The 21,101-nt window shown below is 37.2% G+C and overlaps 1 protein-coding gene across 2 annotated transcripts in view; it reads right to left on the bottom strand.

Annotated features, from left to right (window-relative positions):
• DDX10 (DEAD-box helicase 10) overlaps positions 1 to 21,101 on the bottom strand; it is a 323,540-nt gene that overhangs the window by 277,749 nt on the left and 24,690 nt on the right. For both annotated transcript variants that reach the window (XM_043998759.1, XM_043998760.1), the window contains exons 7-9: positions 15,756 to 15,882; positions 14,273 to 14,435; positions 10,371 to 10,455 (exon numbers count right to left, since the gene is read on the bottom strand). In XM_043998759.1, the coding sequence (XP_043854694.1) occupies positions 10,371 to 10,455; positions 14,273 to 14,435; positions 15,756 to 15,882 (375 nt within the window). The remainder of the gene's footprint in view (positions 1 to 10,370; positions 10,456 to 14,272; positions 14,436 to 15,755; positions 15,883 to 21,101) is intronic.

The following is a 21,101-nucleotide window of genomic DNA, read 5'->3' as shown; positions in this document are numbered from 1 at the left end:
TAATAATTCTCAACTCCCCAAGGACTTCTTATAGGCTGCCTCTTAGCACAATCATCTGTATTCCCTTCCTCTCACCTCCTAAATGTCTAAAGCACTTGAACACAGAAACTGTTCTTTTTATCATTTTTTTCTCCCACAGCACCTGGCAGGTCTTACACCTAGCAGACCCTCAGTAAATGTCCACTAAATTGAACTGCAAGAAACGTCCCATCATAAAAGAGAAGGCCTCACATTGTGAAGAGCTGACACTTATGTGATTTTGAATCTCAACACTAGGGTGAATGGGAACAATAGAACTTATAAATAACAAGTATCAACTAATTAAAAGAAAAATAAAACTGTGATTCCACTAAGCCTATCTACAGGACAATAAGGGATGCTTCACTTGGACAGAAGGATTTATGCAGGACCAGGCACACTGGCCAGAAGCCCATGAGGAATGACCTGTAGAAGCCAATTATCTAAGTTTTTAACATCTTTGAGTAAGAACCAGAAAACTTTTTTAGCTAGAGAACTCCGAAGTTGAAGATCAATTCTGTATGTAAGCTATATAACGTTTTTTGATAAATTGATGCTTAAATGTATTAAGAACTAGTAATAAAGTGATGTATTACTAATAAGAATTGATATAAGAGAAAAGCAAACACTTCAAACACACCAATGCAATCCTACCTGCCCTTACTCTTCTGCACAGGGATAGGCTGTAGACTACCGAGTCTTCTTCAGATACAGAAATAACACTGAACACTTGGAACTAACCAACTTAAGATACTTAAGAAATCCTATCTATGTAGAATCCAAGAACTAGAGGGAACTTCAAAGATCTTCTGGTCCAATTGCTTTGTCCAAAAAATTACCTTTATAATATCGCCAACAAGTGATCACCCCTGCTTCAATAGGAAAATATCCAGTTACCAGAAGAGTTCTATTCCCATTCCATAAAGAGCTGTAATGTATGAGAAGTGGTTCCTTTTATTAAGACAGAAATCTGTCTCCTGTCTCCTCACAACTTGAACTCAACAGTTCTCATTCTCTCCATGGCTAAAGCAGAATAAATCTAAACCTTCTAGTTCAGCAAATGACAGTCCTCAGATAAAGGCAAAGGCATGTGTCCTCAAAGACTTCTTTCTCTAGGATGAACCTATCCATTCATCCATTCAACATGCAAGTAAGTACTCACTATTTACAAGCACTAGGCTAGGCACCAGGAATATAAAGATGAAAGAAAGTTCTTGTTCTCAAGGAACAATTCAATAGTGGAGGACAAGGAGAAAAAAATAAAATACTGTTTACAGATTAATGTTCACAGGAAATAGCTTGAAATTCCTCATTATTCTCAATTGTGCTTCTGACTCTATGGACTTTGCCACCACAACTATGTTGCCTTCTCACTTTGGAACTTCCCACAGCATCTAGGACCTTCCCACGCTGAAATATCCCTCCTCCATACAGGCCTCCTTCTCCACTGGTGAGTTGCATTCTGGTCCTGCATTTTGGAGACAGGCTAAGACCAGCCATGCTTCATTCCTTTCCTGGCTGTGCTTTTGCTATCTTCTCCTATTAGAATTCAAATTCCTTAATGGCAGAGACCATCTTTCTTTTTGCTTATAGTTTTATCTTCAGTGCATAGCACAATGCCTGTTCTACAGTAAGTGCTTAATAAATGCTCGTTGCCTGCCTATATCCTCCTTTGGCCACACGATAATATGTCAGTGTCCCTTTTAAAATAGCCTGTCTACAACTGAACACAATACTTCTAATGGCTGAACAGCACAAAATATAGGGGCCTTGTTATTGCCTTTGTTTTGGGAATCAATGTAACATCAGGAATATGATAAAGCACCTGATATCCATAAAGTCTGTAAATGTTTTAAAAGTTTATAGAAATCTTCATTAAAACATGATCAGTCAGTTTTGCCAATATGCTTGTTACTAATACAAGAAAATACCAATTCCCCCATATCCAAAAGAACCTGATTCAATTCAATATGACTTCTTTTAAAAATCATCAATCATAGTAAGAAACTAGAACTGAAGTAGATTGACTAAACAAATTGTGGCATATGGAGTAATTGCGCAATGGCAAACAGTGAATATGAGAAATTTGGAGAAATAAAAACTTGCATGAACTAATGCAGAGTGAGGAAAGCATTACCAAGAAAACAATATGTGTGATAACTACAACTCAAGTGAAAGAAAAACCAAGAAAATAATATACATAAAGTCTCTAAAAATCTGAACTAAAATAAAAATGAATATTAAATATATAAACAATTAAGTATATTAAAATGAATATTAAATGAAATGACCAATTTTGGATTCAGGACAGTGAAATATTCCTCTCTCATAAGAGGTGTGGAGGAACTAAGAGTGTAGAACACTGCAGTCAAATGTGGTCACTGTGACAGCTGGTTTTGGCTTAACTTTTTCTTTGTTTAAAAAAAAAAGATTTTTTAGAGGGTTGGGAGTAGTACATTGGAAAGTGACTATAAGACTTCAGTTAAGTATTACAGCTAACAAGATCAATTACTGAGTTTTACCTTTTCCACACAAACTCAGCAAACTGCTACTACTATACCAGTATGAAATATAAACCTAATATTACATGTATTTTTCCCTCATTTTATTTTGAAAATCCCGAATCACACTGGTTATTACTATTATTAAATCCCACCCTGGGGTAGAGATCATTAATTAATTCTCCAAGCAAATTAGTTTCATAGGGAAACAACATTAACCATCTTCCTCTTCCACTGGAGTCAGGCTGATAATGTATAATGAATAGTCAAAAAACAATGGACAATAATTAGTTCAGAAATGTTATAAGGTTAAAAAAGCTCCAAATTTTCACTCATACACCCTTATTTAATTTTTGTCATAATAACTTAACAAAAACAAAAAACACCACTAGCGAGTATTAGGGGATTTTGGTTGTACCTCTGAAACCTGGGGTGTAATGGAGATACTTAGCTTCCTTAAAAACACTCATTTTCCTGCATAGGGAAAGATGATTTTCCCAAAAACCTCATTCTTACTTTAGCCACATAAAATATAATAGCTAAATATGTGAAATAAACAATGGTAAGACAAAAGGCACATGCAACTTAATGATTTTTAATTAAGATCCCTCCAACAAATTAATCTTCTTTTAATACAGTGTTTCTTAATATGTTATCAGCCCAGCCCTGCCAGCAAAAAGGGACAATTTAAATGAGAAAATCCTGATTATAAATATTAAGAAATTCAAATTCATATTTGAAGATGGCCATGGGATAATTTACAATAACCAAAAAGGCCTTTTGAAAAGATTAAACATGATATTTATAAAAGTTCGAAAATTAATATATAAATCTGGGCTTTAAAAACTAGAAAATGCTTTCTCAAATCACATTACTTGACAACAAAAAATGTTTTTAAAAGGCAATACAGTATAATGGATAGAGAGTTGGCCTTCGAATAAGAGAGAGGCAAGGGGTCTCTAACACAACCTGACTATGTGAGGGACCTAGCCAAGTCACTGAACTTTTCTGTGTCCCAGAAAACTCTTTAAGACCACATTGGGGGGGGGGGGGTAGGTGGCACAGTGGATAAAGCACCAGCCCTGAATTCAGGAGGACCTGAGTTCAAATCTGGCCTCAGACACTTGACACTTACAAGCTGTGTGACCCTGGGTAAGTCACTTAACTCTCATTGCCCTGTTTTAAAAAAAAGACCATATGTGGGAGAGGTGATGATCAGCTTTGATAAGCGTTTCTTCATCTGGAATTCCCTACTGAATGCAATCACGGGTCCAGACCAGAAAACCATATCTCTTTCAACATATGGTCACCATTAATGTGATTACTGATGATGTCAAAAATTTGTAAAAATATGCTAAACATAGGATCATAGATTTAGAACTGGAAGAAACCTGAGAGGCCATGAAGTCTAACCCCTTCATTTTACAGTAGTGAATTGCCCAATGTCAATAGTTATTGTCCTTCATAATCAAAGAGGACCAAAATGACATCACTATGGTGGGGTCAATGTATAATGTGTCCAATTGTTGCTGATCAGATCAATATGAGCTTGGGAGGCTCTATCACAGGTCAGGCACAAATAGTCTATATGATTATTTGTAACAGATGTCTCTAAATTTGTAAATTTCAAGTTTCTTTTAAGCTACTGCAATTCTGCATCACTCAGAGCACAGCACTTTCTTTAATGAGGGCACTCCATGCTAGGACAGTCCTGTGCCAGTGTCTCCCATGTCTCACAATCAATTCCAAAGTTCTTCAGAAAGACCTTGAGTGTGCCCTTGTACCAATTCTGACCTTCATGCAAGTGCTTGCCTTATGTAAGTTCTCTGTAAAAACTGTCTTTTAGGAAAATGTAAGTTTGGCATTCAAATAACATGGCCAGCCCATTGAAACTGCACTCTCTGCAATAGAGTTTGAATGGTTGGCAGGTAGATCAAGAAGGGCATCAGTGTCTGGTACCTTATCTTGCCAGGTGATCTTCAGAATCTTCCTAAGATAATTCAAATGAAAACAATTCAGTTTCCTGGCACGGTGCTGATACACACTGTCCAGGTTTCAAAAGCTTACAAAAATGAGGCCAGCACAATGGTTCTGTAGACCTTCAGTCTGGTAGGCAGTGTAATACCTCTTCTCTCTCACACTCTCCTCCCAAAAATTGAACTAGCTCTGGGGATGCATGCAGCAACCTCATCATCTATGTGGACACTCCTGTAAAGTATACTGCCAAAGTAAGTGAACTTATCCAAAGCACTCAAAATTTTTCCATTTGTTGTAACCCATGGTTCCACATATGAATGGTATGGTTACTAGCTAGTGCAGAACCTCTGTTTTCTTGGTTTTAATTGTCAGGCCAAAATTAGCACAAGCAGCAGAGAATCGATCCATGTATTTTGTTGTGACTGTAGAATTGTCTGCAAACAAAAAACTACAGACCAACTCTCCCTCTACTTTAATCTTGGTTTTGCAGCCTTTTCAAATCCAATAATTTAGTGTTAGTGTGGTAGCTGAGCTTGATGCCATTTTGATCCTTGTTGAAAGTATCTGACCACATTGCTGAAAACATCAAGCATGAGAGCAAGCATGCAACCCCTTTTCACTCCACTGGTGACTAGGAAAACACAAGAGCATCATCTATTACCCAGAACCCATGTAGGTATACCACAGTATAACTGTCATATGATACTGAAGAACTTCAAGCAACCATATTTTGCCATGATCTTCCACAAGATCTTATGACTGACAGAATCAAAGACCATGGTCAGACTGATGTACATGATAGTCAGAGGTATAAACCTTTGTTCTGCTCCTGGCATTTCTCTGGGAGCTATTGGGCAGCAAACACTGTATCAATCATTCCTCAGCCTTTTCTGAAGCCACACAGGCTCTCAGGTATATAATATCTTCCAGGGAAAGGATCACTCAATTAAGGAGGATTATGCAAGAATCTTTACAGCAATGACTAAGCCAGAACCCTCCCTCCACCCCAACCTGGTGATGGTCACAGGACAACCTATTTCCCTTTCCTTCATACAGAGGGACAATGCAGGCATCCTTGATTTCCTGGGAGAAAAACCCCTCTGCCATATAATCTGGAAGATTCCAGTTGGCTTTTATATGAGCAGTGGACACCCTGCCCTGTAAATCTCAGCTGGAATAGAATTGACACCAGGTGCTTTGCCACACAAGAGGAGCCTAATAGCATTCAAAACCTCTTCTTCAGTTGAAGTTCGGCTAGAAAGGAATTAACTTCAACTTGTCTTAGATGGTCAATGGCTTCTGCATTGGTTGATGACCGGTCTGTGAAAAACACTATGGAAGCATTCCTCCCATTTCTTCAGGATCACGTCCTTATCACTAATCACTGTTGCTCCATCAGCTCTATGCAGCTGAGATGTACCATAGATCTTTGAAGCATAAGTAGCCTTCAGGGCATCATAAAAATGCTTTGTATTGTTCCTATAAGTGTAAAACTGAATTTCATCTGCCTTCTTACTGAGCCAAGAATCCTCCACTCTCTAAGCTTTGCTTGCACTTCACTTTTGATGGTGTTAAACGCTGCCTTCTTAGAGATGGATGAACTATCTTGCTAGTAAACTGTATGGAGTTCTTGGTTTTTGCTTAGTAGCTTCTGAATTTCCCCATCATTTTTATTAAACCAATCTTGATGTTTGTAAGTGTTTCTGGCCCTGATGAGTAAATGTGGTGCTGTGTGCCAAATCTCTGAAAACTGCCCACTCTTTTTCTGCTCCACTCTGGCCCACTGTGTATTGGTTCAGCTTTCCCTCCAACTTAGCAACAAACTGTTCACATACAGGAAAGCAACTCAAATCTGTTGACACTGTCTTTTTTTTTTATGATGCTGTACATGATTTTGTAGAGAAAACATTCAATGCATATAAACACAGGAGTATGTTAATGTGCAACAAAAATAAACATTTGCTATATTGAATCCTTGTACATTTCTGAGTTAGATTTCAATAAAGTAGAAAAGAAGTTGTAGGGTTATATAAATGTTTGTGAGCAATGAAATTATGTTTTTAAAAAATACACTGATATTTTCTGTTCAAAATTTATTTATATTTAACCAGATAATTCTAAACTAGGCATGAAAGCTATTTTCAGGTTAGGTGGAAAGAAAGCAACAGGTGAAAAGCCTAAGTCTCACAAAAATAGAAGTTTTACTTGATAACCAACATTTCAAAATATATCAATTTTGCCAAGTATTACAACTACTGTTCAAATAAGTCGTCTGGTAGTAGTAGTCGTCTGGTACCAGCACCTGCTGTTTCATCGCTTGGCCATTGCCACAGGATTTTCAGGTGTGTAAAAATGGTAAAATGGTATGGGTGATGTCTTTTGACTTGAGCATAAAATTGGATTTAAGTGAGGTAGAGTTGCTTAAAATCATCAATCTCATTCTCTCTTCCGGAGTCATCAAAGTCCAGTGGCAAGACAAAAATCAAGATGACAGGTGACGGCTCTTAATGGATGACCTTGGTGTCCTTGATGTCTAACCAAACTCTAAGCACTCTACAGCACCTGCTTCAGCTGCTTTCATGTCCGTTAGAACAAATCGTTCTCATCCTCCCATACTGCAAAGGGAGGTCTTCACGTGCTTGGAGTAGACACCCCACTAACTCATTGATAGGTGTGAGGATCATCAGTTAACCTCAACCTGTTTTAGCCCATTTGCTGAAATGGTTTACACCAGGGTGTGGCCACTGCATATGCTACAACTTCTTGGAGCCACAGGTGAGAGCTGAATGATTGGTTGGACACCAAAGGTGGAAAGCCACCCTGAAAAGGGCTCAGCAGCCCTCACTGCAGAGGTACCACTCTTCCCTGAACACTCATACACCCCTCCCCAATGTCAGAGAGGGAATGAAAGAGAAAGGATTCCACCATACCAAGGTTTTTTCCTTGTCTTCTGAGGCACTACAAAGAATAATCATTCTTTGATATGGCCAAAAACATAGGCATTATTTTGAATTTTATATCAATGTTCAATAAAAGTTTAATATCAGGGTCCTCTGAGTAAGCTACAAATGAAAATTAGTGAGTGGGAAGCTCAAAAACTGCTGGGGTGGGTAAGCAAGACACAGGGCAGAGAAAGAGAAAGGGAGATGTTATTCAAAAAAACCTTTAATTTTCCCTTTAAAAAAATGAGAAAAGAAATTGGGGGAGGGGCTGTTACATAAGTAAAAAATCATTCACTATTATCTGCTATTGTAGCATTCTAGCCATCCAGAAAAAAAAAGAAAGAAAAAAACTGGGTACATCATTTTTGTCCAACTGAAGATATGCCCATGTTCCCTCACCTTATTCAGTTGATCCCCACCAGATGTTCCATTACCTCCTATACACACAAATACCCCCACTTAGCTTTTTCTACACAGAAAGCTTCCTTCATATCTCTGATGCAAACAACGAAGGTCTCTTTCTCTAAAATTTACTATATTTCTTCATGTTTAAATTTCATAAGGACAAAAAAAGTACAGTCTCAATAGCAATTAAAAACAAATTAAACAACATTAAAGCACCATTCAAGACAAACATCAAAACTAGAAGAAATAAAAATTGTAAAACACTTAGTAAGAATGTAGGAAAATGGGTATACATTGCTGGTGACACCATCGAAGAGTTCCATCCTTTCTGGAGAGTAAACTAGGGGAGCAAGACAACTTGATGATTGTTTGGGACAAGGGAGAATATACTCTACAAGGAAATTACACAAATACTATGTATAGAGTGACTGCTGCCGGATAAATAGACTGGATTAAAAGACCTCAGGGTCCTTTAATACTCAGAAATTCCAAGATTCTCTGATTACAACTATGTAAAAGCAGTTATGCTACTTTACTAATATTGGGGAGAAATCAAGAATGATATGATTATGTATAAAACAACTTCTTAGTTTAATATTGTTTCATTTAATTCTGCTTAAGTTCTTGCCTCCTTTAATAAGTCTTTCCCTATCAGCAACAAATCTTTAATCTTACCACCTCCCCAAGACTCACCCAATGACAATTATACTGAATAGTGTGCAAGCATTGTCTTTTAGAAAAAGATGGAGGGGCAGCTAGGTGGCTCGGTGGATAGAGTACCGGCCCTGGAGTCAGAAGGACCTGAGTTCAAATCCGACCTCAGACACTTAACACTTCCTAGCTGTGTGACTCTAGGCAAATCACTTAAGAACCCCAATTGCCTCACCAAAAAAAAAAGGGAAAAAAAAAAGAAAAAGAAAAAGATGGAAAGCTGTCAGGCTGCTCGGCAGGCTATACTATCGAGATTTTACAATGAGATCTAATGTTAATGATTCCCCACAACACACACTAGGCAAAATGACATTATAGGTCTGACCTTTTCTACTTGGAACAATGCTATAAATAATAGTTAGCAAAATGATGATAGAGCACTATTTCATGTCTTGCTAGGGTTTGTTAATGATGTTACTGTCAAATAAAGATTGCCAGAAAAACATTTTGCAGATATGCCTTCACTGTAAAGCCCAATTAGTTCACACTTCAATAATTTTGAATTTATAATTATTTCAACAAGAGCTCAACTGAAATTTAGTGGTGTTTGACAAACACCTTTTATTATAAATCTTACTTTGCATCTGAGACTAAGAACTAAAATGTCAAAATGGGGATTCATGACCTAAGGAACCTAGATTGCACAAAATTAGTTGGGAGTTTGAAATCCATTCAAAGGATATCTAGTATTCTCATTTCTAGATGAAATGGAGAGTGGAACAAATCTTTTTTTTTAAAAAGCATATAATTCTGAAAAAACCATTTTAAGTTTTCTCCAACCATTGAAAACATAAATATGAGGTAAAAACCTAAAAAACTCAGATATTAACCAACAAAAATGACAGACATTTCAGCCATAAAAACAAAAACTGTAGGATAGGAGATGCCTTCAAATAGGTTCCTTATCAAAAGCAAAGTCAAAATATGAATAATTCTGGCTATTAAAAAAAAACAAATGGGATGGAGGAGATGTTTTGGCAACCAAGGGAATGTTTAAAATACGTTTGTTTTTGGTTTTTTTAAGTATTTAGCTCTAAAATGCTATTGTTTTGTTTCCAAAGCACTCCCTTTATAAGTATCCACTTATAATACAATTAGTTTGTTCATTACAAATCACTTACATCTACTCATTAAAACAGAAACACTGCCATTTTCTTAGTTTACACATATATCAATAAAGTATGTTTTTAAATTAATATAGATCTTTCACTAAGTCAGAATAGCATTTCCTTGAATTAAGCCAAATTACTTAATATTGTTGGGCTCCATGAACCTCAACAATGGGCCCTGGAATAGAAGAAGTTTCTATTCTGATGAAAAGCAAAAGAGATGAGAGAACAGGGAAGGAAGGTGGACCTGTAACCTGATTCTATGAGCTTATGGAATTCCTAGCACCATTAAAGGCTAAAGAGAGAAATCAGAAAATTATACTATATAGCTACTTGTTTGGCTCTTAGGCAAAAGATTTAGAGGTAGGAAAAAGTTACAATACTTTTTAATTTTTTTCCTTTTATTCATAACATCCTACTCCCCAAAAACAGAGCTGATAACCAGTCCTTAGCTATCAAGACTTGCAACAGCTTTTAAGCTATCATAGGATTTAGAGGTAGGAGAGACCTTTGAGAATATTAATTCCTCTAATACAATGCAGAACTAGTGATTTCCTAATGCTATAGTACCTGGTTTCCTCCACTTAATTTGGTTGCAGGGTTTTGGCTGGTCTTTTGGGGATATTAAGGAAAGGGGAGTGAATAGAAGGATGTCTTTTATTTTCTAAGGTGATAAATAGCAACAAAGTACTGAGATCACTACCCACCTGGCTGTTCTGCCTGCTCTATGGATATAGGTGTTGGCATCCTCCGGACAATCAAACTGAAGGACCCAATTCACAGCTGGAAAATCTGTACAAGAAGAAATGTCAAGTTTTTTAAAAATAACTTTCAAAATTAGCCCCTCAACACAATTTTTATTCAATACTATTACTGCTAATGAGGGCTCTCAGTCAAACCATCCAAATGATGGGCATCGTCTACAAACGAAATTAAAAATAAAATTAATTCCAAACACAGTTTTTCTTTTGTCAATGTGAACTAAAATTAACATTACCTTCAGTTCCTAAATAATAACAGTGCTTCGAACAGAATATAACTTCACATGACATAAGGGAAACAGATGTCATATAGATAGTAAAAGTCCCTTAAATTTAATAATTAAAATGAAGAGGATGTGACCCACTTCTCAGAGACACCAATGAGCAATGAGATAAGTTTCTGAATTTGCATACAGTTCCACCAGTTAACAATCTACCCTCAGATTTGGCCTCATCTTTCTGCAACTAGGACAAACTAGTACAAAGAGCATATTTCTGGCAGCTGAGCTTTCCCCTACTTCTCAAAGTGGGCCTACTTCTGACAATGTAAAGTAGGCTTCCTTCAACAGTTTATGGATTTCACTTTAAGACTTTGGGACCAATTTTTATCCCAAGATTTATCCCACGGATTAACTACAAGGTATCATACAATGGAGGGCCCTACATATATCAAAATTATTTCCAAACCTTATAATCCATTCCAAAGAGAAAAATGTGATTTTGAAGAAATGGACATTAAGTAAGAAAAATGAGGCTGTTGTAAAAGAGGAAAGAAAGGAGGACACTGGCCAAAAACCAGAAGGAAATATACTTCAAAATTCTGAACTCAGCTGTTCTGTCCTTGGCCACCATGGAAATAATGACAAAAATTGATTTTTTGTGTCGAATCATTTTTCCTCCTCAGATTCAAAAAGCAATTCAAACAAGTATTTCAATTGAGCAGGTATTCAGCCCTATCCTAAAAGCTACAGAAGTTATAGAAGTATCCTGATCTCAAAAAACTTACCATTTAGTCCAGGAGAAAAAATTAAAATATATATAAACTAGTAAAAAAGATGGTACATAACTGAAAAGCAAATCTTGTGGCATAGATTCTACATGCTTTTATAAATTGTCCAGCATCTTTAGGACAGTGACAATGAATACTCTAATGAAACAATCATGAACAGATTTTTTTCCTTTAAAAATTATTGAAAAGATAACATTAAAATATAGTCAGAGGGGCAGCTAGGTGGCACAGTGGATAAAGCACTGGCCCTGGATTCAGGAGTACCTGAGTTCAAATCCGGCCTCAGACACTTGACACTTACTAGCTGTGTGACCCTGGGCAAGTCACTTAACCCCCATTGCCCTGCAAAAAATAAAAAAATAAAATATAGTCAGAAAGGGGCAGCTAGGTGGCGCAGTGGATAGAGCACCGGCCCTGGATTCAGGAGGACCTGAGTTCAAATCCAGCCTCAGACACTTGACACTTACTAGCTGTGTGACCCTGGGCAAGCCACTTAACCCCAATTGTCTAAAAAACAAAAAAATAAAAAATATATACATACATACATAGTCAGAGAATCATACTTAATGGAAGGGATCCTAGAAATCATATGATTCTACCTTCAACATGAAGTATGAATTCCCTCTAGAACATCTCCAATAAACCGTAGCCTGAAGCTCTCCAGTGATAAAAAAAAAAAACAGCCCTAAAGAGGGCCCCATTAAGTTTTTGTATAGCTAGGTTACACAGTTCTTCTTTGTCAAAATCCACCTCCCTATAGCTTCTTCCTTATGGATTCTAGTTCTACACTGTAGATCCGCATCAACTGACTCTAACACCTCTTCCACATAACAGTTCTTCAAATAACTGAAGACAGCGATCAAGTCCCAGGCTAAATCTTCTCTTCAAGCTAAAGATCCAGTCTTTTCAATCTCCACTAATGTGGCATGTTTTCAAGCCCTCACCCCACTCATATCCTTCTCTGGACATGTCTCCAGTTTATCAATGTCCCTCAAACTACAGGAACAGAACTACAGAAATATTCCATTTAATCTACAGGTCAAGGGGCAGCTAGGTGGCGCAGTGGATAGAGCACCAGCCCTGGAGTCAGGAGGACCTGAGTTCAAGTGCGGCCTCAGACACTTAACACTTACTAGCTGTGTGATCTTGGGCAAGTCACTTAAAACCCCAATTGCCTCACCAAAAAAAAAAAAAAATCTACAGGTCAAACTTTACACACTCCCACCTACCTTAAAAAGCAAGGCATAATGAAAAATTCACTGGATTTGTAGTGAGAAAAGCCTAGATTCAATGCAAGCACTTGAACTTAAAGTAACTAGGGCATGTCTTAATCTTTCTGTGCCTCAATTTCCTCATCTGTAAATTGAAGAAGCTGAGCAGATGACCACTAGGCAGGTTTCTTACAATGGGAAATCCTATGTATAGGCTGGGCTGGGTGGCTGTAAAGGGGCTTTCCTACTCTCAGATTTGATTAAATAATCTCTTTTAAATGATATCTAGCTCCAACCATGGCAGCTAGGTGGTACAATGGATAGAGTGCCAGAATTGGAGTCAAAAAGATCCGAGTTAAATTTTGGCCTAAGACACTTACTAGATATGTGATCCTGGATATGTTACTTAACCCTGTTTGCCTCAATTTCCTAATCTGTAAAATAAGCTGGAGAAGGAAATGGAAAATGACTCCAGTTTCTCTGCCAAGAAAACCCCAAATAGGGTCAGGCAAGACTAAACAATATAGGGGCAGCTAGGTGGCACAGTGGATACAGCACCAGCCCTGGAGTTGGTAGGACTTGAGTTTAAATTCGGCCTCAGACACTTAACACCTACTGGTTGTGTGACCCTGGACAAGTCACCTTAACCCCAATTGCCTCACCCCCCCCCCCAAAAAAAGACTAAACAACAGTGCCAAGCACCTATCCAGATCTGGATCTGGAACAAGGCCAAGACCTCAGTAATAAATACAGCCTCCTAAGAAAGAAAAATAGTTGTCATAAAAAGCATGCAGTAGAGTTCATATGCTTTATTCCAAGGAGAGGATGTAACTCAAAACCTTCTCTTTACTTGACACTTACAGACAACTATCTTGTTATCTGGTTTCTAAACCACAAGAGATTTGAAGGGCTGAGAAGGCAACACACTAATATTGACAACTGAACGGTTGACAGAAAGACAAAAACTATAAAAAACAGACAGCAGGGTAGTACAGAATCATCTACTATGAACCATCCAATAGTGATGCTAACAAAATTTTTGTTGCACAGCCCGAGTACACTTGCACATTTATAAAACAAGAACAGATGCTTATCGTAACTACCCAGTCATTAAATAAACACTGTAATTGGTATGGTATTATATAAATCTAAGTTATTATTTAGAGGTAATGTGGGAGAGTGGAGAGAACTCTGGACTAATAAAATCTTTGCCACGAATTCATTATTGGACTTGAAACAAATCATCTGACCTTTTTCAATCAGAGTTTCTTCATTTAAAAAAAGAGAGTTAATTAAATCAAGGTTTGGCAAACTACGGGCTGGATTTGGCCTTCATAGTTTGCTGACCCCTTGGTTAAGCTAAATTATCAGGTCAATATTAGGATCTAACAGTCTAGGGTTATCACTGTATAGCACTTGAAGAAGTAAAAGACATGTAAAGCAGCACAAAAAACACAGAAGACAAAGATCTTTACCCATGTTCTGTCTCCTGTAAAATTAGAGGGCAGAAAAGTCATACCAGTTCAGTTCCCTGCTCATCTGAATTCTGACAAGCTCTTTATAAGTAAGCAATGAACACTGTCATTCACTATGATCATGGACCCCTTTCCAAACTGAAGGTTGCCTACCTAGCCCCCTTGCTGCAATGTCGGTAGCAAAGAGCACTGCAGATTTCTTGCGGACGAACTCATTATAGACTTCCATTCTTCTCATCTGCTGCTGTTTGCCATGAAGAGCAAGGATAGAAATACCTGGTCGTAGCCTGCAGAAGACTCGGAACAGATACTGCACCTATGAATGGATGAAAGAGTGAACTTGGCACTTCTGGAAAGCAACTAAAAAGTAGGATGAGGAGTAAGAGCTTGGAACTCTACTTACTTACTGACCCTGAGTATCACTAATTTCATTATGACTAAATCTTCAAACCAACCTAAATAGAAATCAATACAAAAATAACAGTGGAAATAAGGAAAAGGCCTCTTCTCATTCCATCTGAATGCTCTAGACGCATGAGCATAGTGAAAAACCAACTCAGAAAACCTTTAAAACTTTTCCAGGGAATATCTCCTAAAAATATCTTAAAAGCAAAATAGAAAAGGTTGGAAATTCAAACAGTTCTAAAAACCTAAATGTATTTGGTATGTTAAAACTCTACAGGGATGGACTGCTGGAACCCTAAATATCAGGCCTGAACCTTGTAGACCTTTCTTCTTGTGAATTGCAAGGTCTTTGCCTACCATCTCACAAACATGCAATATCATGAGGAGAGCTAGATGCTCTCTACTGTTTAGGAAAAAAAAAAAAGTGCCTCACTCTAGGTCAAGGCTTTTTAAACTTTTTCTACTGGCAACCCTTTTCACCTGAGAAATTTTTATGCGATCCCAGTTACATAGGTATATAAAATAAGTTGCCAACCTTTTTGCGACACCCCCCCCAAATTCAGTTACACGACCCCATAAGGGGTCACAACCCACACTTTAAGAAGCTAGACTCTAGGTCACACAATGGGAACAAGAGTGGAATTAATTTCTTCTTTTAGACTAGGATGCCTCGCTTAAAATTTAAAGGTAACTATTAAATTTCCAAATTCGCAAGAGCATTTGTATAATACTTATAATCCCCAGGTCATGTGCTTCCATAATGCTACATTAGCCAAAAGATACTATATCCAAATTAACCTTTGGGCATGGGTGTTGGTAGAGAAAAATTGGAGGGGTGATGTGTGACTCAGCAAATAACTATAACTAATATTTTGTGGGAATAAGTTTCTTTTAAAAAGTTTTCATGTTTATTATTTATAATATGGCATACTAGAAAGTACAGTGACAAATCAGAAGACGCTGAAGGGTTCCAGTCCCTCCTATGAAACTTACCACTTAGTCAAGTGACCTCAAACAAGTTATTTTTCTTCTCTAAGCTGTAAAATGAAGGGGCCACACGAGGTAAGCTGGAAGAGCTTTTCCAGATAAATAACTTACCTTGAGATATTACCACCCCTAATTTACTAAAGAGGAAACTGAGACAAAAATCTCAACTGCACCCACGATATGAAATGCTTAAACAACTTTGGATCCTCAAATATAGAAAGAACACAACAAAGATTGACATTACCTCTTTACAACTGGCAAAGAACACAATACTCTTCTTTTTCAGATGGCTCCTCAGGAAGGAATAAAGCACGCTGATTTTTTGGTGCAGCTCACAAATGATATAGTTCTGGTCCAAAGTGGCTGGAGTACTGATGGGATTAAGGAGGGAAATTCCATTTAACAGCTCCCATAGGATAAAGATAAATATCTCTGCCTAAGGAATAAACTTTATTCCATTGCAATGGTTCTTTAGCATCTTAAAACAAATACTAAAAGAAATGTCACTTTGATCCTCACCCCAGGTGTCTAAAAAAAATTAGTTTTCTCCTAAGCAATACTAAGTTCAGAAAACACCAAGAATGACTCTTTCTTCAAGGGAAGGAGAAAAATTCTTTAAAGCCTAAATTTTAAATATAAAAAAAAAACTGGATTTTGTTCTCAATTCAAAGGTAATATTCAAAACCCCTTTTACCCCAAAACTATTATGTTTTTCAAGAAATCATTGATAGGACTATTTTGTACTTATGACAGTATGAAAGGAAACCTGCTTCTGCATTCTTTCACTACATGCTCTTTGATGTACACAATAGCTTCAAAAGGTTCTAAATTACTGCCTTAAATTACTTCATAAACATAGAACCAACAGAAGATGACTGTCTACAATGCTTCCCTTAAAAGATTCTCAAATATAAATTTTGCAAAATGTGTTAACCAGGTTGTTCATAATAAATTCTTTTTAAAAAAAAAATTTTGTATTGACATTAAGCATAATCCCCACAGCATCTATTTATTCAAGCTGCTGCCAGTGAGTAGATTTAAAATCATAGTGTACTAAAAGTCATTATTGTAACCAGCAGCTCTGTAGGCTGTCTTACAAAAGCTTCTGCCTGGTAAAGCTCTCTGGGAAAGCCATATAAGTAATGAAACACCATGTGTGCTTCAGCATCAATTCTAGAATTCTTTACACATTTAATATTTTGTTTCATATTGTACCTGAAGGTGAAACAAAATATTAAAGTACAATACCACTTATAACCAACTCTCCATCATTATGGTGACAAGGGACAAGGGTCATACAATTAAAATTCAACAATAACACTCAAATTTCCCATGTTTCAATCATCTTCCAAACTAAAGCTTTTTGACAACTTTTAATAAGCAATCAATCCTCAAGTCTTTATTAAACATATATGTTAGCACTGTGAATATAGAGACAAGTAGCAAGAAAGACTGATTACAGTCTCCCCTTTTCTCCTCTCTTTAATTACCATCTGGTAGACACACAAATGAGTTTTTTAAAAGACCAACAAGGAAGCAACAACAAGGAGAAAAGAGAGGTAAAGAGCACAGGTGACCACTCATAAAAATCAAGTTAACTGACCTGAAAATTCCAAAGTCTCTCTCCTAATAGAGCATCACAAAACACGTGGGTTAAGCAGTTATGGTAAGGATAGGCCTCAGACCTTGAAAGACTAAGTACCGGGGCAGCTAGGTGGCACAGTGGATAAAGCACTGGGCCTGGATTCAGGAAGACATGAGTTCAAATCTAGCCTCAGACACTTGACACTTAGTAGCTGTGTGGCCCTGGGCAAGTCACTTAACCCTCACTGCCCCACAAAAAAAAAAAGAAAGAAAGAAAGAAAAAGAAAGAAAAAAGAAAAGAAGAGAAAAAGAAAACATTAAGGACCAATGAAGGGAAGACATGCCAGGGGACTGCCTGAAGGTGGGGAAGACAAAGACCCTAGGACGCCAAGAGGCTGCTTCTGAGTAAGCTGCCAACAGGGCAAAGAATTGGAGTAGGCCAAGAAATCTGGGAAATGGGTCCTTTGGATTTTAACTAAATATTCTCACTTAACTAGAAGCTAAGCTCCATTGGGTTCTAAGGTAATGCTATTCACAACACTGCCAACATGCTCTAAATTGCTTACTAAATTTTGGTAATATGAGACAAAGCCCCAGAAATCTTGTCCTAGATTTGTTTCTGTTTACAAATAAGGGACAAAGTCTGTTCACTAACTAACTGAAAAGAAATTTTTCTGATTATCCACTAAAGAAGAAGAGTATGAAACAAATTTATCTTGAAGCCTCCAGTACCAGCCCAGTCTTCTCTGAAGCAATTTGTAAATCCCAGGGTTTGATACAGAAGTCAAGCTGGACCTAAAGGCCTGAGCATTGAAAACATTTCCAATCAGCACCTGGCAGTTTACTGAAGGGTAGGAGAGAGACCTGTAAAAGTGATGTCAGGAGAAGAAAAGGGAACAGTACACTCCTTATGGGCTCTAAGTCATTTCATGAACCCCAAACCCAAAGATATGAACTAAAATAGAAGAACCTTGCAAATGAAGAAGTTCCTCCAGATCAGAATCCTCAGGGCCAGGATGCTTTTTGGGATACTCAGGGCATAGACAGTGGTTCTCGAAATTCTTAGAGTAAATTTACCAGCACTTTCAGCTTTTTTTTTTTTTTTTGGTGAGGCAATTGGGGTTTAGTGACTTGCCTAGGGTCACACAGCTAGTAAGTGTTAAGTGTCTAAGCTCAAATTTGAACTCAGGTCCTCCTGACTCCAGGACCAGTGCTCGATCCACTGTGCCACCTAGCTGCCCCTTTTACCAGCACTTTCAGCAAAACTTCCACACAACTCTAGAAGTTGCAGACTTTAAATGACTTTTTAAAATATCTATTATCAATAGTAACAACACAAAGTATATGTCAAGAATATGGAAACATTTTCAGATCAACTTCATTCCAAATTTAAGAAAATCACAAACAACTTCAACAATTGGGGTATGATTGCCATCAGATAAGTGTTTTCTATAAAGATCACATTATTAGCCATACTTTTCTCCAGCTAATAATCTATCTTATAAGAAATCTGAACCCTCTCAAAATGGGTGTTAATTTTTAGTGCATACCTTTTTTGCCTTTCAGAAAGATCTTATTTTGGAGCAGTGGCTTATTCAAGAGGATCCTTTTTTCTGAACCAATACAGTAGTTGGTAACAATATTAATTCATCCATTAACTTTTTCAACAGATATTTATTACAATCCAATTATGTTACATGCACTGTACTAATCCCTTAAGATAACAAAGAAAAAAAATTAAACAGCCTATCACCAAGGAGCTTACTTTAGTGGAAGGATATGATAAGCCATTTTGTAAAATGTTTCACAATATCATTCCTATTATTTGGGGAAATTATTTCAGCTTCTCATAGTTTCACTTTAGCATGCTCAAAATTTTGTTTTTAAATTTGTTGTGCTTTGTTTTGCATTTGCAAAATAGTGGGAGCCCTAGAATTATATTTGTAAATATGTTTAATAGTATGAGTATCACTGTAAACAGAATCAAAACTGAAATGGGCTACTGTAATCATTTGTCTTCACTGTATTGAGAATTTGTTATTTTGGACTAGTTTCTTCAATATTTTTCACTGTCAAAGTCAGTTACTGACACTTTTGATTTCTTTTTTCTTCAACCTTTCTGATTTTACTCAGTTATCCATAATACTGCAATGAATCTCTGATCTCACTGATTATCAGTACTCAATCAATAAACATTTATTAAGCACCTACTATGTGAAAGGCACTGTGCTAAGTGTCATGGATACAAAAAGAAGCTGAAGACAGTCATGGGAACTCCCTCTGACAGTGCAGATCACATGCCTCACCATCACTTTCTGACTTTGTGAAATTCTTGTCCATGTATTCCAAAAAGGATCTACCCAGAATGATGGAAAGCTTCATCTAAGTCTTTAAATATTGCTGGGGAAACGGTGCAGCACTCAGGATGTCTCTATCTGTTAACCTTTGCTCTAGCTAAATGACACCTCCTTTTCCAAACATACAATTATTTAGTCTGTCCTTAACTACCTAGTGAAGGGAAAGGGGAATTCAACTGACAGTTGAGCTTGGTTTCTCTTTTCTTCCCACCCCATGGTATCCTAATCATAAACAAGTAACTATTATAATGCATGGTTGAATGTTAAAGCACTTACAAATGTCCCTCACTCATCTTCAAAGGGACAAGAACAGTATTTTATTCATTTTTATACGGCCTGTTTTACTGAGCACAGAGCCATATACACTTAAGTCAATACAACCTACATTTATTAAGCACTTATTTTGTACAAGGCACTACAGAGTAAATACTCAAATGATGAGTAAACAAATTAATTTACATTACAGTCTGGGCCAGGTTACAAATAGAAGCACACTTGAAATTTCTGGGTGTCAGGAGCAAGCTGGAGCTGACTCCAAAGACAATAGAGAAGTGGCAAGAAATAAGAAGTGGATATGAATATATGAATATAATACTGCCATAACAGGACTCTTTTTGTTTTGTCTTTTGTTTTTCTGGTGAGGCAATTTGGGGTTAAGTGACTTGCCTAGGGTCACACAGCTAGTAAGTGTCAAGTGTCTGAGGCCATATTTGAACTCAGGTCCTCCTGAATCCAGGGCCGGTGCTCTATCCACTGCGCCACCTAGCTACCCCCATAACAGGACTCTTAAAGCATATCTAAACTCACTAAGAGATTGTGGTGAAGTGAAAGAGTTAACAAAGAAAAACTTGCATAAATAAATGCAAAGCTGGATCGCCATACAACTACAAAAGGGTTTGTTTTGTGTGTTCCCTTAGAAACCAGGTAGAATACTGAAATAAGTGCTGAGGTTGTTATCAGACCTGATGGTCCCCAAGCTTCTGTCTTTGATTTCCTGCTCTTCTCATGACACTCTCCCATGATCATTTCATTCAGTCCTAGAACTTCAACTCTCATCTCTACACAGATGAGTAAAAAATTTAGATGGCACCTAAAAGTCAGTAATTCCAAAACCAAGCTTATTAGCTTTGATGATGAGGATGTTTTCAGCAAAAATTATCCTCATGAATATTTTCCTATTTTTCTCAATGGTACGTTTTAACCACTCATATTCCGAACTTTGAAGTTCTTTCATTTAGCTTTTGTCCTTACCCCTCATATCTATTTCTTAGATCCTGTCAATTCCTGTCTCCTTAATACTTTTCCCATCCATCTCTTTCTAGATTCCCAATGCCATTCCTCTAGTACAATTATCACTCACCTGGGTTGTAACCTTCTAAATATCTCCCAACTTCAATATTCTCCCCTCATTTCCAATCAATCCTCCACAAAACTGACATATTTGATTTATACAAGAAAAGTTAATGTCATTCCTCTGCTAAAAGTGTTTTAATGGTTCCTACCTACCAAATACAATTCTAACTCCTTGGCCTGGCACCCAAGGCCCTCTACAATCTGGCAGTGAGGATATTTATCATAGACAAGAGGTAATAATTACCTTAGGCTTAGAATCATAGGTTTAAGGATGTTGGATGTTCATTAGAAAAGAT

This window comes from Dromiciops gliroides, chromosome 3 (assembly GCF_019393635.1).
Source record: "Dromiciops gliroides isolate mDroGli1 chromosome 3, mDroGli1.pri, whole genome shotgun sequence".
NCBI lineage: Eukaryota > Metazoa > Chordata > Mammalia > Microbiotheria > Microbiotheriidae > Dromiciops > Dromiciops gliroides.
Note: the sequence above shows the minus strand (reverse complement) of the source record. Positions and strands in the feature narration are given on the sequence as shown.